At 38.0% G+C, this 20,329-nt stretch overlaps 1 protein-coding gene across 1 annotated transcript in view; it reads left to right on the forward strand.

Annotated features, from left to right (window-relative positions):
• Nucleotides 1–5,381: 5,381 nt before the first annotated feature.
• Nucleotides 5,382–20,329, forward strand: part of ATRNL1 (attractin like 1) — a 563,691-nt gene continuing 548,743 nt past the window's right edge. The window contains exon 1 of the mRNA XM_069459886.1: nt 5,382–6,062. Within this exon, the coding sequence (XP_069315987.1) occupies nt 5,767–6,062 (296 nt within the window). The 5' untranslated portion in view covers nt 5,382–5,766. The remainder of the gene's footprint in view (nt 6,063–20,329) is intronic.

Here is a 20,329-nt window from a genome sequence, read left to right on the forward strand (position 1 = left end):
TTCTCCCCAAATACGCCAAGACATGCCACATATTGTTAATATTTTTTTACAAAAGCTCAAACAGTCCCGAACACTCTTATCCATGATCTTCCTGGATACTTCCCTCCCTATCTCTCTACTGCCAGGTTGGACTGGTTGCTGTGTTGGCCTGGAGCACAACGTGTCTGTCATCCTGGAACATCCCTTCACGATCCTCTTATGTTTAGTCTCTTTTACTTTTATTACATTTTCTAGTAGTTTTCTAAAAATGGTGCACTGGGAGATAAATTTTATGCCTGAAAATGTTTTTATTCTCATACTTGATTGATACCGTGGCTGGATATAGAATTCTAGGTTGAAAATAATTTTCCCTTATATTTCTAGTTGCTGATAGCAGTCAGGTTACTGTTAAGAATTTTAATACTATTCTTACTTCCAATCCATTGCATTAGCCTTTCCCCACCTCCACTTGTGAGTCTTTTTACTTAGTGTTTTAGGCTATGGTGGGTCTTTCATCTAAAGGCTCAGTTTAGTTCTAGGAAATTTCCTTATGTTAATACTTTGATGAACTGATACAAACAAATTTTGTCCTATATACGTTGTGCATTAATGCACTATCATATTAATAGCTGTACTCATATGATAAATGCTTAATTTAAAATAGTAGTATCTATTATGCATAATCATTAATGAATCCTCTCATTTCCTTATTTTTTCCCTCCATGATAAAGAAGAACTTTCTTTACCTTTTCATTCTAATTTCTAGATTTTCTAGACTTTATTTTTCCAACTTTTAGTGCTTAACTTTGTTTCACTTAATTTCCTTTTCTCTGTTTTGGTTTCTATCTTTTATGTCTACTGGAACTTTACTGGCCTTATTTGAGAGGAAATCATGAAAAAAAAAAAAGATCAGATAAGGCTTACTGACAATCAGGCTTCACTATGGAGGCTGGCTTGGCTTCTGGTTGGGTAATTCCAAATGATGGCATCTTTTGTCTTGGAACTGATCAACTTCTGCCCATAAGTATCCTTCAGTTTTCCACCCGAGTGTTATTCAGTTGGTTACAGGTGTTCTGGGAATAGATAGGAAAAGAGGATGGGGTAATTTTAATATTCAATATGTAGATTTTCATTTAATCTCTCCATTTTCAGCTCTGTACTTCACTCCCTCCTTCTGTTATGCCTGATGCCCCAAGTCTGGAGCTTCTGATCTAATTTCCCAAGTTGTTAAACCTCCTGTCCAGGTTTGGAGTAGTCTTCAGCCTTTTGAGTTGAGGAAGGGGACTATGGGTCTTTATTCTGCCCTTAACCATTCCCCTTTTTTTCAGGCCCCACCTCTGCTTTCCATGGTAACTCTTATCTCTGAGTCCTGAGGCTTTCCTGAGCTTCTCAGGACAAACAGGTTACTCATTTCTTGCAGGCGTGTATGTTTTAGTTATCACTTCTCCATTCTCTTTTCTCCTTCCAAATGCATTGTCACCTCTCATCTACAAGTTGGTTCTTTTCTTTGTCATTGTGAGTTCATACCTTTAAAAAATATTTTTAAAAAATTTCCTGTCATGTTGGTAGAGTTTGTGAAGGGAGCAGACGTAAATACACATACTTAATCCACTATGTTTAACAGAAAGTCCCAGCCCATATTTTTATGGAATTAAATTTCACAAAAGACACATTTCTGTAATTGACTATTGGCAATCAACTTTTTTTGGAAACAAGTCTGAATATTTAGGATGAAAAGTTTAAGGATGCTCATTTTATTTCCCAGTTTTAAAAAAAATGTATTAGCCCAGCATAGTGAATTTATAATCTTTGGATTTATTTCCTTGGATTTACTTATAACAATATGTTTTAAATGTGTTATGTAGGAAAATTGGCACAAGAATCAGAGTGTATGTGTTTGCAAGTGAAACAGCAGGAGAAACCAATGGAAGAAAAGAATGAATCCAAGAGAAAGCAGATTGTTAGATTTTAGTTGTGGGTAAGGGTGGTTTTCAGATCATAGCCATATGAGCATTTTTAATATCATGTAATTTTTTAATGAGTACCTAAACTTGATGTTTTTGCTTTACTGTCTAACCTCATGGACCACTAATGTTCTTTCAGTGTCTTATAAATGCTGTCCCAGTTGCACTATGGGTCCCTTTGAATGAATGCACTGCTAGCTCTTGATGCCAGGCTATCTTCAGCACTCACTATCTTGGCTGCTTTCAGAAGCCTCATAGGAGCCAAAGGGTGAACAATAGCCACAATAGAGAACATTCTTGAATTAAGCAACTGAGAAGGGTCTGCTCTCAGTTCATTAGTCCAAATAGCATCTTTTACTTTTTGAGTAGCAATTAAAAGATATTGGATCTATCATTTCTCTTGTTCTTTTAAAAAAATTATTGGAATTTCCTTCAAACAATTTAGTGATGTGAAGTCTTAGCTTTTTGCCCATCATATTATAATACTATTGTTAAGTGGTGTGAACAAAAAATGAGACACATTCCTCAAAATATCTAAAGGTCCTGATGTAAGGCTAAAGAAAACAAATATACATATCTTTCCTTTTGGAGAAATTGTAATAGATAATTCTTAACAGTTTCATCCTACTTCAGTAAAACTGACTTTTCCCCCATTACCTCTTTGGAGTAAATTCTCACTTTTCTGCGAGATTTATGACTGCTATTACCAATGCTATGAATTATTTCAGTGTCGAATAGCACTCCTAGAATGCTGACTCTACTTCTTTAGGAAAAAAAGAAAACATCATATTGGAGGCTTTAAAATTTCTTGATTATAGAAGATACTGAAACATAACTCAAGATTCTAGGCAAGCTTTGCCATTGACTTTTTATGTGACAATTTAAAATCATTTAAGTTTTCTGTGTATACATTTGTAAAATATATGACACTCAACTGCACAAGGATCTCACAGTCTAGTGAGTGAGCCTGATAGAAGATAAGCTTATCTAGGGTTAGAAATCATGCTTTATTCATCTTTGTTTTCTCTTGGTTAAATTCGTAACAGTTAGTAAGTGTTGACTAAAAGAGTTTGAAAGAGAAATATAATATAGGGTAAGTGGAAATTCTGTGAAGTCCTTATGAGAATAATTTTATATAAATTAAATATATTTAGCTTGATCTAAAGGCAATGTTGAGAGGAGGCCTGTGGGGCCACATGTTCTTCAGTGTAACGGGAAGTATTAAGCTGATTATAGTGGCGAGTCGATAAAAAGATATGTATTTTTAATGGGCAAACCCTTTGCTTAAATATAGACTACAGTCAGTATGTGGCTGAACTGTGATCTCTCTCTCTCTTGTTAAAGGAACTCCAGCGCACCCTTTGAATTACCTTCACACTCACTGAGGGTTTTAAGAGCTTGGCCACTTTCCACATGTCTGAAAGCGACTCTACATTAGATGTGAGAAAGATGTGGCTGACTTTAAACTTTGGTTGGCAGAAGAAGAATCGAAAAGCAGCAAAGATTGTTCATGTGTGGCTGACACTAGAAAGAGTTCTGGATTTCACAGTCATGGAAATTAAAAGGTGTGATCTAGAATAACATCCTCCTTTTAACTGGTTTTTGCAGAATGTTCTCCTCTGCTTCTTCCCCCATCTCAAGAAGTCTCCAAGGGGCATCCTGATGTGGAAAAGATGTGAAAGGAAAAGGGGTCATCTTAATTTTAGGTTTGATGATGACATTGCTGCTACTTATACTAAGTAGAAATTACGATTTGTTTGTTATACCAGTGAGAATCATCATTTTCTTTTTTACTTGCAAAGGAGCCACCTCTTTAGGGACCTTTGTTTTCCTTCTGAAGTCACTGCTGAGGTATTTGTAAACCATGCCAACTCTTATTTTTATTTTAGTCACCAAAGGAAGAACAAAGCATCTGCTAATAGAAGCAGCCTGGTAAATAAATAGTGGAAAAAGCACAGAAGTCAGAGGACTTGTGTTTAAAGCTCTTTTCATTACTTACTCCTACTCTGCCATTGACCAATTATTTCAATCTTTCTGAGTCACTCTTTCCTCATCTGCAGAATGGGGTTAATGGAGGATTTCATCTACGAAGTGGGGATAATAGAGATTAAAAGAAATGACGCAAAATAAACATGAGTTGAATCTTAGCAATAATATTATGACTATGTGGTTACAACTAAAACTTTTTTTTTTTTTTCCTGTCAGAAATGCCTTCGGTAGATTTCAAATTCTTTTTCTTACTGCCTGCTCTTTGGTGGGGTTCCAGCAACATTGCTGTAACTCGAGGATACATGGCTGCAATTTGTGTTTGGCTTCCTTTCTCAAGGGTTCAAATAAAAAGGCTGTTTAGAGAAGGCACAAAAGTACAAAGCAAAAATTTCAGCATATGCCATCAAATCTTGGAAAGTCATCTAAAGGAAGAAAGATTGCCGCTGAGGAAGGAAAACGACTCTTTTCTGGCCATCATTTCTGTTTTTCTGAAAAAAGCCCCGATGTTGCAATATTTTTCAAGGCAGAATATTGTCCCAGATGGAGGAGGAAACACTGACCAGCAGAAAAGGAGATACGTGGGGTTCCGAGGCAGCGTCTGGAAGGGGTGGCGCGCTCGGGGCTCCGATCCTCGATCCTCGCAGTTCTTTGTTGGGGGCGGGGGAGTCATTATTTCCGAGGAAGAAATGGCTCCCCCTTGGAGGTCCCTCCGCGGAAACAGCTTCGCGACTTTCGCAGTCCCTAATCCCCGCCCCTCCCCGTCCTTGCAGACCCCACAACGTGGTCGGACTGCGGTGCCTTTAAGACTTTTGCCTGCTGCACATGCTCAGCCCTTTGTGTGTTGTTGGAGTTTCTCTCTTTTAGAAGAAAAAGAAGAAATGGGGGAAAGATGGGGCTGAGGGAGGGGGAAGCGCTAGGGAAAAAGCGCTGCACTTTTGCAGCTGTAGACCGCGGACGGGAAGGGCTTCTTTTCTGCTGAAGCTGCGAAGCCCGTGTCGCTCTTTCATTTGTGGAGCTCCGGAGGCGCGTGGCGCGGGTGGGGCCGGGTTCCCCGGCACGCGGAGGGAAGGGCACAGCGGGCACGCGGGCCACACCTGGGGGGCCAGTCTCCCCTCAGCGCGCTGGCCGGGCGGGGTGGGCTCGCGCGGGGGGAGTCCCCGGTCCCTGTCAGGGGCGGGGCGAAACCACGGCGCCAGGCCTGTGGGGGGGAGCGTGGGCACGCGCGAGGGTCGGGGGCGGCCCAACGCACCGTGGGCTGCAGCCGCGGCCCCAGCAGCTGGCTAACGGCCGAGGAGAGCGGAAGGCTGGTGGCGGGCGGCTGGCCGCCTGGCGGGCGCTGCGGGGCTGACCGCCGTCTCCCCGTTCCCCCCCTTCTGCGTTGGGCGCGCCCACCTCGGGGCTCCCGCTCGGCCCCCGCCCTCCCGGGCGCGCGGCTCTCGGAGCTGAGGCAGTTGGCGCGGGCCGCGGGCGAGGCGGGGCCGCGCGCGGGGTCCCGTCCTCCTCGCGATCAGGTCCCTTCACGAGAACCGGGCGCAGCCTGCGCCGCCTGCTCCTTGCCTCTGGCCCGGTCCGGGTGCTGCGGCTGTGGGGTCGATCCGCTAAGGACAAGGTCAGGAGACTGGGCGGCGATGCCGGAGTGCGACTGGAGGCAGCCGAGCGGAGGCGACAGTGGTTGGTCTCTGTCCCTCCTGACCGGGGAGCGGGACTGGGACAGGCGCCGGTGAGGAGGAGGAGAAGCGGCGGCGGCGAGGTTTTCTCCGGCCAGAATTCTTCTCAGGAGCATCCCTGTCTGCGCCTGCGAGCGCAGCCCCGCCAGGCAGGGGCGCTGGGGAAGATGGAGCCGGGGGGCCGGGCCCGCACCGGTCCCCCGCAGCCGGCGGCCCGGGGGCTGTGGAGGGCTCGGCCGGCGGGCGGCGGCGGCGGCGGGGGCGCCTCCTCCTGGCTGCTGGACGGGAACAGCTGGCTGCTGTGCTATGGCTTCCTCTACCTGGCGCTCTACGCGCAGGTGTCCCAGTCCAAGCCGTGCGAGAGGACGGGCTCCTGCTTCTCGGGCCGCTGTGTCAACTCCACCTGCCTCTGCGACCCGGGCTGGGTGGGGGACCAGTGCCAGCACTGCCAGGGCAGGTTCAAGTAAGTGCCTTCTCCGGACCCCGAACCTCAGCCCTGCCCCGCTCCCATCGAGGCCTCCCCCGCTGCGGCCTCGGATCCCCTGGCCCGGAGCGGGGGCCCGCTCTGCGCCCCTCCAGCCCCGGGCGTCCCGGGGACACCAGGGCCCGCTCGCAGCATTGACCGACGTGGAGCGAAGCCTTCCCTGAGCGTTCCTGGTGTCCGCAGCGACTTCTGATCCCCTGCTGAGCACGAACATTTTCACTATCAGTTACGATTACAAACACCATTTTGTTAGGACAATATTTTTAAATCAGAAATTATGCAAGAAACTCATGAAACACATGCGCATTGTGAAAAATTCAAATACAAAAGGGTAAAGGTTCAAAGTTATGGTCTACCGGTACCTCTCTCTTCCCCCATCCTACTCTTCTCTGTAGAGGTGACCCCTGCTAACATTTTAGTTTATTTAGTAATCATAGTGGTCATAAGAAGAGTTTATGATGGGCTCGCTATGTGCCAAACACTGTTCTAAGCGCTTTATGTCGATTATCTCATTTGTTCCTCACAACTCTGTGAGTTACCAGAATTGGATTTATGGAGAGAAATCGAGACAATGCCTTTAAGTAAGTTGCCTGACATTACACGTTAGAAAGGGCCAAGTTGTGATTCCAAATTAGCCAGCTTTACTCCAGAATGTGTACTTTTAGCGAATGTTCTGTGTTTAGTTTGCTAGACAATTTTGGATTGAGAAATACAAAGGTGACTTTAGGTTAGATAAAAGGATGAAATACCGGAACGTTTTAATGTGGTGGAGATAATGGGTTTTTCTAACTGATTAATTCACCATCCGCTATTATGTGGGAACACCACTTTGGCTTTTCTGAAGCTCAGGGCGCTTAAGGAGTTTGCTTTACTAAGGTAGAGATACTTTCCCCTTGTTGGTTGATGTTTATTACATTCCTGCCTGATATAAAGAGAAATGGGTGGCTGTAGGGGAAGTAAACAAATGTTAATTAAAGCTATTAGGGTAGCCTTCTGATAGCTTGCAGATAACAATCATTAAGAAAGCTTCTTAGTCTTCTAGAGACTTAATCTGAAGTTTGCTGGATGGTTTGTGGCTCTGAAAATACACATTGTACATTACTAATACTTATTGTCAGGATAATAGCAAAATCTAGGTGAAATGTCTCTTGTGCTCTAAAGGCAAAGGTAAGAATATGGTTCACCTTATTTATGTATTCTAGGACAATTTCCTGGAGTTTTAAACACAGCATATTTTCCTTTTTTTGTTTTTGTTTTTACTCTTACTATGAACTGATTAAAACAATGCCCCTTAAAACTAAATATAAAAATGTATTTTTTAAAATGGCATTTAAAAATTTTAGGTAGATTGTACTATTTAAATTAATTTGTTGCTGGTTTTTGAAAGTGAAATCTCAAAGTGAAGTTTTATGAAATTTTTTTGTAATAATAGGTTGAAATGTTTCTAGGGTTAATGTTTTCATAAGTAAGCATAGTACTGTAGTTCTCTATGTTTTTTTTTTAAATTTGGGAGAGATGTTAATTAAAAGTTTAAAAAGTGTTTCAAGAAGAGGAAAGAGATCTTACTGAATTGTGCTTGTTATCAGCCTTTTTTACTCAAGTGTTCTTAGACTTTTACTGTGACAATAGCAACCAGTCTCTTTACCTAGCAGGAGAATTTTGAACATATAAACTGGCAGCTAACAGTGAAAAAAGCCTTTTTTTTTTTTTTTTTACATAGGGAGATTGCTTGATTTGTATGTAATTTAGAGATATTGGCCTGTGTGTAGGTAGATTTGCTCCATTTGTCTAAAAATGACAAAAATTGCTGCAGTCCTGAAAATTTACATTTTAAAGTAGTAGAACTTGTTAATCAGCTGGATCAGCAGCCTGTGACCTCACTAGCAGATGTCCCACTTAGTAAGAAAGATCACAGATCAAGTTAAAACTAGATTAAGTAACATTGAGAGATGGTGTTCATAGACAAAATACATTAGTGAGTAAAAGAAGAATAGATATTTAATGTATAGTTAAATAATAATACATCCTGCATTAATCATTGAATATTCATAATTTCCTTGGAAGCTGTTATTTTCCATGATTCATTGTACTCTGTTGGTAAATGCTTTTGCATCTCTCTGTGGAATACAAGCTACTAATTAGAGTAAATACAAATGGTACAACTATCTGTGTTTTATTATGTACACTTAGGGATAAAGAAAATGTTGGTATTTAATGTTAAAGAGAACATCATATTTAGAAGAAAAGAATTCTTTGTAAAGTACATGCTAAGCTATGAAAGGTTTATTTGAAGATAGTAGCTTGTTCTAGCTGGCATTTGAAGAAATAACACAGTGGAAAAGGCTTTAACTAGAAATTCTCACTTCACTAATTATCTTGAAAGTCTTTTACTAAACTGGAGGATAGCAACCTTACAAACAGACATCAAAAATGATTGATCAATCTTGGTAAGCAGTTGTCAAAAGTAATTGGTTGGTTCCATGGTAACTTAGCTTTTTTTCTACTATAGGGGTTTTACTAGGGAATAAAAGTATTCTTCAAATGCCTCTTTAGGGTGGAAGATTGATGGTTGGGGGAAGAAATGCAGAAGCAAATATAGTATAAAAAGTGGTAGGTACTTCAGTTTTCTGAGCATTAATTCCAGTCTTCTGTTTCCATTTGAAAAGAATAAAACACTCAAGAATTACAAGCCATTCCTCACACAGGTAAAACAAAAGGAACAATGATTTTCAGCTAAAGCTAGACTAAAGGACTTAGGAATGAGAATAAAAAAATATGTTTGAGATATAATAATCAAGGACATAGTAGACTCTAATTCAAATTGTATTTGAGTAGCTTAGTGTAGTGTTAGGCTAGAAAACATTATTAAAATTTTTTTGCATGAATGACATTCTCTTTGAGAAACTAGTTCTTTAGAATTATTTTTGTAGAGTAGCTGAGATTTGTATTTATATAAATTTATATTTTGTGTTCAAACTTAGACATTTTTTTGCTAATGTGGCTTTGGAACCTATGACTTCTAATTTTTGTTAGGTAAACAAAATAACATAAATCAATGCTTTGAGATTGGAAAATATATCACTATATCGTGAATTATTTGTAGATATAAATTTATTATTGTAAACATATTTATTGAATATTTTCCTAAAGTCATCTATTAAATCTTATTTAATGTATATAGATAATTTTTTTTAACTTCTTAGGTTAGTCAAACTGGGACACTGAATTTCACACATTTATAATGGAAGTATTCTATTTCCAGTGACAGCAAAATGAAGATATGTTAGGAATTAGGTTGTTATAAACAAAAAGAGGCAGGATTAAATGTTTAAACATTTTCCCTAAGCTACTATTAAAAAAAATGCACGTATAAAGACAAATATATTTGGAATTCTTTTTATTAATTGTAGGGAAACTATCAGTAACTATGAAATTAAATTGAATGTTCCCAGGCCCCAAGTCTTCATTTCAAAGTAAGATCATAATGTATAATTTATATCAATGGATTTTTTCTTACATTTTTAAAATATATAATCACACAATAGGAATTTAAAATAAATTGAGTGTTTCTAAGATCCTAATTTGATAAAGTAAGTTACTTGTGGTTTTCTAGAACTCGTGTCTGTGAGATTTGGCTCCCTTGGCAGATTAGACTCACCCCTTCTCTTCTCTGTGCTGACTGGTCTTTTAAAATTCCTTGAAAGTGTCACATTCTTTTTGGCCTCAGTGCATTTTACATACACTGTCACTTCTCTGAACTCTTTCTTATCTGGTCTTTGCTTGGATAATTACTGATTATCCTTCTAATCTTAGCTTAATACTATTTTCTAAAGGAGGCTTTTCTGACTCCTCAGACTAAGTTACCCCTTATTATATACTACTCTTAATGGCACTATTTTTCCTTCTTAGTACTTTCAAAGTGAAGTATTTAATAATTCAATGTAATAGTTATTGTTTCTTTAAATTAGTTTTAAAAGCTTTATTGAGGAATAATGAACATAAAATAAATTGTATATGTAAAAAATACAATTTATTTAAAATGTATAATTTGATAAGTTTTGTCATATGTATTTACCTCCGAAACTATCATCACAATCAAAATCATAAAAATATCCATCACACTCAAAAGCTTCCATGTGTCCCTTTGAAATTCCTCCTTCTCTTTCCTGTTACGTCTGTCTGTCCTAGGGCAACTACTGATCTGCTTTCTCTCACTATAGATTTGTTAGTATTTTCTATAATTTTATGTAAATGGAATCATACACACACACACCTTTTTGTCTGGCTTTTTTCACATAGCATATTTATTTTGAGATTCATCAATGTTATATCAGTAGTTTATTTTTATTGCCGAATTGTATTACAGTGTATGGATACACAACAATTATTATCTTTTCACTTGCTGATGGGCATTTAGATTGTTTCCAGTTTTTGGCTATTCCTTATAAAGCTGCTGTGAACTTTCATGTGGAAGTCTTTGGACATATGCTTTAATTTCTTTTGGGAATACCTCAGAGTGGAATGGCTGGATGTATGGTAGATTATGTTTAACTTTTTAAGAAACTGACAAATTGTTTTCCAAAGTAGTTGTATCATTTATGTTCCCACCAGCAGTGAATGAATGTTCTACTTAATCTTCACCAATACTTGGTATGTTTAATCTTTGTCTTTTCTTGATTTTTAAAAATTAAAAAAAATTTTTATTTGAAAATATAAGGGGAAGACAATTGTTTTTGTTACAAGAATGAATTGTATAATGCTGAATGACTTTTAGTGTGGCTGTCACTAGAGTAGTGTACATTGTACCCAATAGGTAAGTTTTTATCCCTCACCTCCCTCCCCATCTTCCCGTCTTCTTAGTTCCAATGTCCTGTACCCCTGTGATCCCCAACCCCTGGGCCATGGACTGGTACCAGTCTGTGGCCTGTTAGGAACCAGGCCATACAGCAGGAGGTGAGCGAAGCTTCATCTGTGTTTACAGCCACTCCGAATCGCTTGCATTACTGCCTGAGCTCCACCTCCAGTCAAATCAGCGGAGTCATTAGATTCTCATAGGAGTGTGAACCCTACTGTAAACTGCATATGTGAGGAATCTAGTTTGCACACTCCTTATGTGAATCTGATGCATGATGATACGAGGTGGAGCTGAGGCGGTGATGCTAGTGTTGGGGAGCGCCTGCAAATACAGATTGTTATTAGCAGAAAGATTTGACTGCTCAGAGACGATAATCAATTGTAGACTCATATCAAAACCCTATCAGTGAGCGACAAGTGACAGTGTAATAATAGACATAAAGCACGATAAGTGTAATGTGTTTGAATCATCCTGAAACCATTCCCCCTACCCCTCGTCCGTGGAAAAATTGTCTTCCATGAAACCGGTCCCTGATGCCAAAAAGGTTGGGGACCACTGCTTTATACCACTATATGACCGTGTATACCCATCATTTAGCTCCCACTTATTAATGAGAACATGCAATGTTTGTATTTCCATTCCTGAGGTACTTCACTTAGGATAATGTTCTCTAGTTCCATCCAAGTTGGTGCAAAAGACATTTCATTCCTTTTTTTATGGCTGGGTAGTATTCAATGGCATTATATATAGCACATTTTCTTTATCCATTCATCAATTGATAGGCACTTAGATTGATACGGATCTTTGCAATTGTGAATTATGCTATGATAAACATTCAAGTACAGGTGTCTTTTTTTTTTTTTTTTTTTATAAAATGACATCTTTTCTTTTGGGTTGAAATCCAGTAGTGGGATTACTGGGTTGAATGGTAGGCCTACTTTTATAATAGTTCTTTGAGAAATCTCCATACTATTTTCCACAGAAGTGGTACCAATTTACAGTACCACCAGCAGTGTAAGCATTCATCTTTCACTGCATCCATGCCAACATCTATTGTTCTTTGACTTTTTAATAATGGCCATTATGATAGGGTTAAGGTGGTATGTCATTTTAATTTATATTTCCATGATGATTAGTGGTATTGAGCATTTTTTCATGTTTGTTGGCTACTTGTCTATTCTTTTGACAAAAACTCTGTTCCTATCTTTTGTCCACTTTTTAATGGTTTTTTTTTTTTCTTGCTGATTTGTTTGAGTTCTTTGTAGATTCTGGATATTAATCCTTTGTCAGATGTATAGTTAGTGAATATTTTCTCCCATTCTATAGGTTGTCCATGTAGTCTGTTGATTATTTCCCTTGCTCTGCAGAAACTTTTAAATTTAATTAAATCTCATCTGTTTATTTTTGTTGTTGCTGTATTTGTCTTTGGGGTCTTAGTCATAAACTCTTTGCCTAGGCCAATGACTAGAAGAATTTTTCCTACTTTTTCTTCTAGAATTTATATGGTTTCAGGTCTTAAATTTAAGTCTTTAATCCATCTTTAATTTTTGTGTATGACAAGAGAATAGGGATCCAGTTCCATTTTTCTGCACATGGCTAACCAACTTTCCCAGCACCATTTATTAAATAGGTTGTCCTTTCCCTAGTGTATGTTTTTGTCTGCTTTGTTGAAAATTAGTTAGTCATAGCTATATGGTTTTATTTCTGTGTTCTCTACTCTGTTCCATTGGCTTATGCCTCTACCTTTATACCAGTACCATGCTGTTTTGGTTACTATAGCCTTGTAGTGTAATTTGAAGTCATGTAATGTGACGCCTCCAGATTTGTTATTTTTGCATAAGATTGCTTTGGCTATTTGGACTCTTGACTCCATACAAAGGTTAGGATTAATTCTTCTAGACTCATGAACAATGACATTGGCATTATGATGGGAATTGTGTTGAATCTGTAAATCACTTTGGGCAGTACAGACATTTTAACAATGTTTGTCAGCAAACAGGGATAGTTTGACCTCCTTTTTCCCAATTTTGATGGCCTTTATTTCTTTCTCTTGCCTGATTGCTGTGGCTATGGCTTCTAGTACTATGTCGAATTGAAGTGGTGACACTGGGGGCACCCTTGTCTTGTTCTAATTCTTAGCAGAAAAGCTTTCAGCTTTTCCCCATTCAGTATGATGTTGGCTGTGGGTTTGTCACATGTGGTTATTTTATTATTTTGAGGTGTATTCTTTCTAGGCCTACTTTCTTGAGGGTTTTTTATAATGAAAAGTACTGGATTTTATCTAGTGCTTTTTCTGCAGCTATTGAGATGATCATATGGTCTTTGTTTTTACTTCTGTTTATGTGGTGAATCACATTTATTGATTTGCATATATTGAACCATCCTTGCATCTCTGGGATAAAACCCACTTGATCATGGTGAATTATCTTTTTGATGTGCTGTTAAATTCAGTTTGCCAGTATTTTGTTAAGGATTTTTGCATCTAAGTTCATAATGTAGATTGGTCTGTGTTTCCTTTTTTTGTTGTATCCTTTCCTAGCTTTTGTATCATGGTGATACTGGCTTTGTAGAATGAGTTAGGGAGGGTTCCCTTCTTGATGTAATGGAACAGTTCCTGTAGAATAAGTGCTGGTTCTTCTTTGTAGGTCTGGTAGAATTCACTTGTGAATCTGTCTGGTCTGGGGCTTTTCTTGGGAAATTTTTTATTACTCTTTCAATCTCGCTACTCATAATTGGTCTGTTTAGGATTTCTGTTTCTTCCTTAGGAGGTTGCATGTTTCCAAAAATTTGTCCATTTCCTCTAGGTTTTGGAGTTTGTGTGCATAGAGGTTTTCATAGTAGTCACGGATGATGTTTTGTATTCCTCTGGTATCAGTTGTAATGTCTTTTTTTTCATTTCTGATTGAGCTTTTTGAGTCATTTCTCTTCCCTTTCTGGTTAATCTAGCTAGTGGTCTATACATTTTGTTTATCTTTTTAAAGAATTAACTTTTTGTCTCATTGATACTTTGTATTTTTTCGTTTGTTTCCATTTCATTTTGTACTGAGCTTTGTTTCTTCTTTTCTTCTGCTAGCTTTGGGTTTGGTTTGTTCTTTTTCTGCTTCCTTGTGGTGCAACAAGAGGTTGTTAATTTGAGATTTTTCTGTCTTTTTGATGTAAAATTTAAGGCTATGAACTTCACCCTCAGTGCTGCTTTTCTGTATCCTGTAGATTTTTGAAAGCTTGTGTCCTCTGTCATTCAGTTCAAAATATCTTTTGATTTCCATCTTAATTTCATCATTGACCCAAGGATCATTCAGCAACAGGTTGTTCAATTTCCATGACTTTGTGTAGATTTGAGAGTTCCTCTTGGAATTGATTTCTAGATTTATTCCACTGTGGTCTGAGAAGATACATGGTATGATTTCATTTTTTCTGAATTTATTGAGACTTGTTTTGTGGCCCTAACATATCATCTGTCTTGGAAGATGTCCCATGTGCTGATGAGAAAAATTTATATTCTGTAGTTTTGGGGTAGAAAGTTCTGTAAATATCTATTAGTTACATTTATTCTAGAGTCCTGTTTAAGTCCAGTGTTTCTTTGTTGATTTTCTGCCTTTATGATCTGTCTTGTACTGTCAGTAGAGTGTTGAAGTCCCTAGCTGTAATGATGCTGTTGTTTATTTCTTTGCTTACATCTAGTAGAATTTGTTTTATGAATCTTGGCACTCCTGTGTTAGATGCATATATTAATATATTTAGGATTGCTGTATTTTCCTGCTGAGTTGCTCCCTTTATCATTATATAATGACTAGTTTTGTCTTTTTAAACTATGTTTGATTTACAGCCTATTTTATCTGATATGAGAGTAACTACCCCTGTACTTTTGGTTTCCATTTGTGTAGAATTTTTTTCTGTCCCTTTACCTGGAGTGTATCAGAGTCATTGTGAGTTAGATGGATTTCTTGGAGACTGCATATACTTTAGTTGTGGTTTTTTTTTTTTTTTATCCATTGAGCCAATGTATATCTTTTAAGTGGAACATTAAGGCTATTTACATTCAATGTTAGTATTGATATATGAGATACTGTTCTGTGCATGATGTTGAATACTACCTTGTTGTTTTGTTTTCCCCTTTGTGCTACTGTTTTATAAGAGCTGTGAAGTTTAACTTTTGGGTTTTTTTTTTATACTGGTGGGTATTGATTGTTCTGTTCTATATATAGAGCACATTTGAGCATTTCCTGTAGGGCAGGTCTAGTGGTGACAAATTCCCTTAGTGTCTTCTTGTCTGGGAAAGACTTTATTTCTCCTTCACTTATGAAACTTAGTTTTGCAGTATATGAAACTCTTGGCTGGTAGTTATTCTTTTTAAGAAGATTAAAAATGGGACTCCTATCCCTTCTGGCTTGTAAAGTCTCTGCTGAGAAGTCTGCTGTGAGTCTGATGGGTTTTCCTTTGTAAGTTACTTTACTTTCACTTTGCAGCTTGTAGGATTTTCTCCTTTATTTTGACTTTGGCCAGACTGATGACTATGTGTTTTGGTGATGTCCTGTTTGCTATGAATCCTCCAGAGTGTTCAATGACCATCTTGTACATGGATATCTAAATCTCTGGTGATACTAGGGAAATTTTTCTTAATTATTCCCTCAAATGGGTTTTCCATGCTTTTTTGATTTTTTTTTTTCTTCTTCCTTAGGGATACCTATGATTCTTACATTAGCTCATTTTACATAGTCACATATTTCTCTGAGTGATTGTTTATTCTTCTTTATTCTTTTTTCTACATTTTTGACTGATGGAGTTAATTTGAAAGCCTTGTCTTCATGCTCTGAAATTCTTTCTTCTGCCTGGTCTAGTCTGTTGTTGAAGTTTTCTGCTGTATTTGTAATTCCTTAAATGACTCTTTGATTTCTTTAAGCTTTCTTATACCCTTTCTTATGTTGTCTCTCTATTTAGTGAGTTTTCATATTTTTCATTCATGCATTCATATGTTGATTTATTTTTTTGGTTTCTTTGTGTTGGCTTTTAACTTTTTCAATAATACCATTCATCTTATTTGCCATCCATATTCTAAATTCCATATCTGATATTTCAACAATTTCCTTTAGGTGGAGTCCATTGCTGGAGACCTATTGTGATCCTTTGGGGTGTTGAAACAGTTTGTTTTTTCATGTTGCCAGGGTTTTTTTGCTGGTTCCTTCTCATCTGAAACCTCTTCTCTCAGCTCGTGACAGATTAAGTTTGCTGTACACCTGTTCTCCTCTGCTGGGAATTCTCCTACTTAGTGAATAGAAGAGGAGTTCCTTAGATGGCACACTTATGTCCTACTTGGGAGATTGACCTGGCAGGATTCATTGAAAGCCTGTAATGCAACTGTTCTCCTGCGTCATTCCATTCTTCTGTGGTTTTCATAGTCCAAGCCAGTGTTGGGGGATGTTTGTTTAGAGTGGTAGATTGGTCCCCAGGCCATGGTTGGAAGTTCTGGCAGAGGGCTGGGTGAGTCCCTCTCCATGGAGGTGGGTGGTGTGGGAGTTTGCTCTATTCAGGTCATTCCTTTTGCATAAAAGGGAATTAATAAACCCATAGCTAACATCATACTCATTGGTGAAAAATTGAAGGCTTTTTCTCTAAGATCAAGAACAAGGCAAGGATGCCCATTCTTGCCACTTCTATTCAACTTAGTACTGGAATTACTAGCCAGAGCAATTAGAATGAAAGAGAAATAAAAGGTATCCAAATAGGAAAGGAAGAAATAAAATTGTGTCTGTCTGCTGATGATACAATCTTATATATAGAAAAACCCTAAGAATTCCACCAAAAAACTGTTGAACTGATAAACGAATTCAGTAAAATTGCAGGTTACAAAATCAACATACAAAAATCAGTAGCAGGCCAGGCGCAGTGGCTCATGCCTGTAATCCTAGCACTTGGGAGGCCAAGGTGGTGGATAGTTTCAGCTCAGGAGTTCGAGACCATCCTGAGCAAGAGCGAGACCCTGTCTCTACTAAAATAAATAGAAAGAAATTAGCTGGACAACTAAAAATATATAGAAAAAATTAGCTGGGCATGGTGGCGTATGCCTGTAGTCCCAGCTACTCGGGAGGCTGAGGCAGAAGGATTGCTTGAGGCCAGGAGTTTGAGGTTGCTGTGAGCTAGGCTAATGCCACGGCACTCTAGCCTGGGCAAAAGAGTGAGACTCTGTCTCAAAAAAAAAAAAAAAAAAAAAAATCAGTAGCATTTCTATACACTAACAAAGAACTGTCTGAAAAAGAAATTAAGAAAACAATCCCATTTACAATAAGTTCAAAAAATACTTAGGGGTAAATTTAAGGAGGTGAGAGATCTGTATACTGAATACTATAAAACATTGATGAAAGAAATTCAAGATGACACACATAAATGGAAAGATATCCTGTGTTATGGACTGGAAGAACTAATATTGCTAAAATGTCCATACTACCCAAAGTAATCTACAAAGTCAATACAATCCCTATCAGAATTCCAGTGTAATTCTTACAGAAATAGAAAAAAATTTTTAAATTTGTTTGAAACCACAAAAGACCCCCCCCCCCCCCAATAGCCAAAGCAATCTTGAGCAAAAAGAACAAAGCTGAAGGCATCAGACTACCTGGCTTGTCTTCAAAAAGTTCATGGAAAATGAGTACTATGAAAAAACTGCATGGATTTCAAATTTGTTTTGTACCAAAATAAGCTCATACTAACTTGTTATAACATGTATGAACAGGATCTAGTTTGTGGCACTAAGAAGGATAAGAAATCAGTTTGAACCGAGCCCCTGTCAGAGCAACATGAATTCTGCTAAAATTGATGCAAGAGCAAATGTCAAATTTATGGTGAAGCTTGGGTGGAAGAATGGTAAAATCATTGATGAAAAGTTTATGGGAAAATGCCCCAAAGTAATCAGCAGTTTACAAATGAATAACTTGTTTTAAGAAGGGATTGAGACCCATATCAGCAGACCATCCCTGTCAATTTATGAGGAAAAAAATTCATCTTATCCTTGCTCTAATTGAAGAAGATTGATGATTAACAGCACAAACAATGGCCAACACCATAGTCATCTCAGCTGGTTCAACTTGCACAATTCTGACTGAAAAATTAAAGTTGAGCAAACTTTCCACTTGATGGGTACCAAAATTGTTGTGCTCAGGTCAGCCACGGACTGGAGCAGAGCTTTGAATGGAAATTTTAAATAAGTAGGATCAAGATCCTGAAACATTTTTTAGAAGACTTGTATTATAAATGGAGATGAAACATGGCTTTACCAGTATGATCCTGAAGACAAAGCACAATCAGAGCAATGGTTCCTAAGAGGTAGAAGTGGTCCAGTCAAAGCAAAAGCAGACTGGTCAAGAGCGAAGGTCATTGCCACAGTTTTTGGGGATGCTCAAGGCATTTTGCTTGTTCACTTTTTGGAGGGCTGAAGAGTGATAACATCTGTTTATTATGAGAGTGTTTTGAGAAAGTCAGGCAAAACTTCAGCAGAAAAATGCCCAGGAAAGCTTTACCAGAGAGTCCTTCTCCTCCATGACAGTGCTCTTGCTCATTCTTTTCATCAAACAAGTGCAATTTTTGGGAGAGTTTTGCTGGGAAATCATTAGGTTTTGACCTAAAAGTCCTGATTTGGCTCCTTCTGACTTTTTCGTTTCCTAATCTTAAAAAAAGTCTTTAAAGGGTGCTAATTTTTCTTCAGTTAGTAACGTAAAAAAGACTGCATTGACATGGTTAAATTCACAGGATCCTCAGTTTTTTAGGGATGCACTAAAGGGCTGATTTCATGACTTACAAAAGTGTCTTGACCTTGATAGAACTTATGTTGAGAAATAAAGTTTATATTTTTTATGTTTATATTTTAATTCTGTTTTCCACAAACTTTTTGAAGCCCCCTCTTAGTAATTAAAACAGCATAATACTGGCATAAAAACAGACATGTTGACCAATGGAACAGGATAGAGAGCACAGAAATAAACCCATGCATCTACAGTCCATTGATTTTTGACAAGGGTGCGAAAAACACACAATGGGGAAAGGACAATCTCTTCAATAAATGGTTCTGGAAAAATTGGATATCCACATGTAGAAGAATGAAATTGAGCCCTTATCTCACCCCTTATACAAGCATCAACTCAAAATGGATTAAAGACTTATGTGGAAGTGAACTGTAAAACTACTAGAAGGAAACTGCAAAACTGTAAAACTGTAAAACTACTAGAAGGAAATGGAGAAAAACTCTATGCCGTTGGTCTGGGCATATAACCTCAAAAATGTAGTCACCAAAAACAAAAATAGACAAATGGGATTGAATCAAATTAAAGAGCTCTGTACAGCAAAGGAAACAACAGAGTGAAGAGATAACTCACAGATTAGGAGAAAGTATTTTTAAGTCATACATGAGTTATGGGGCTCATATCCAAAATATATAAGGAAGTCAAACCACTCAATAATAAGAAAACAAATAACCCTATTAAAAAATGAGCAAAGGACCTGAGTAGACATTTCTCAAAAGAAAACATACAAAAGGCCAAAAAATATATGAAAAATGCTCAATATCACTAATCATCAGGGAAATGAAAATTAAAACCATAATGAGATATTACCTCATACTTGTTAAAATGACTACTATCAAAAAGATGAACAATAACAAGTGTTGGCAAGGATGTGGAGAAAGGGGAAACTTTGTATACTGTTGGTGGGAATGTTAATTAGTACAGCCATTTTGGCAAACAATATGGAGGTTCCAAAAAAAAAAAAAAAAACTAAAAATAGAATTACCATATGATCCAGCAATCCCACTTCTGGGTATATATACAAAGCAATCGAAGTTAGTGTGTTGAGGAGCTGTCTGCACAATTATGTTCATTGTAGCGTTACTCAGCCAAGATTTGGAAACAACCTAAATGCCCATCAACAGATGGATGGATTAAAAAAAGTGGTATGTATACACAATGGAATAGTATTCATTCTTAAAAAAGAACAAAATTCTGTCATTTGTGACAACATGGGTGAAGCTAGAGGACATTATGCTAGGTATAGAAAGGCAAATGTCACCTGATCTCACTTATATGCGGAATCTAAAAGTCTGAACTCATACAAGTAGAGAGTAGAATTGTGGTTATAAGAGTCTGGGAGTAGAGGGGGAGTGGATGGGGAAAGGGGAAATTTTGGTCAAATGGTACAGTTTCAGTTAGGACAAGTAAGTTCTGGTGTTCTATTGCATAGCAAGAGGACTATTGTTAATAATAATTTATATTTCATAAAATACATTGCTAAAAGAATGGATTTTAAATATTTTCATCAGAAAGAAATCATAAGTATGTGAGCCGATGGACATGTTAATTAGCCTGATTTCTCAGTCCACAATGTATGCATATATCAATGCATCACATTT

Source organism: Eulemur rufifrons, chromosome 28 (assembly GCF_041146395.1).
Source record: "Eulemur rufifrons isolate Redbay chromosome 28, OSU_ERuf_1, whole genome shotgun sequence".
In the NCBI taxonomy this organism is placed as follows: domain Eukaryota; kingdom Metazoa; phylum Chordata; class Mammalia; order Primates; family Lemuridae; genus Eulemur; species Eulemur rufifrons.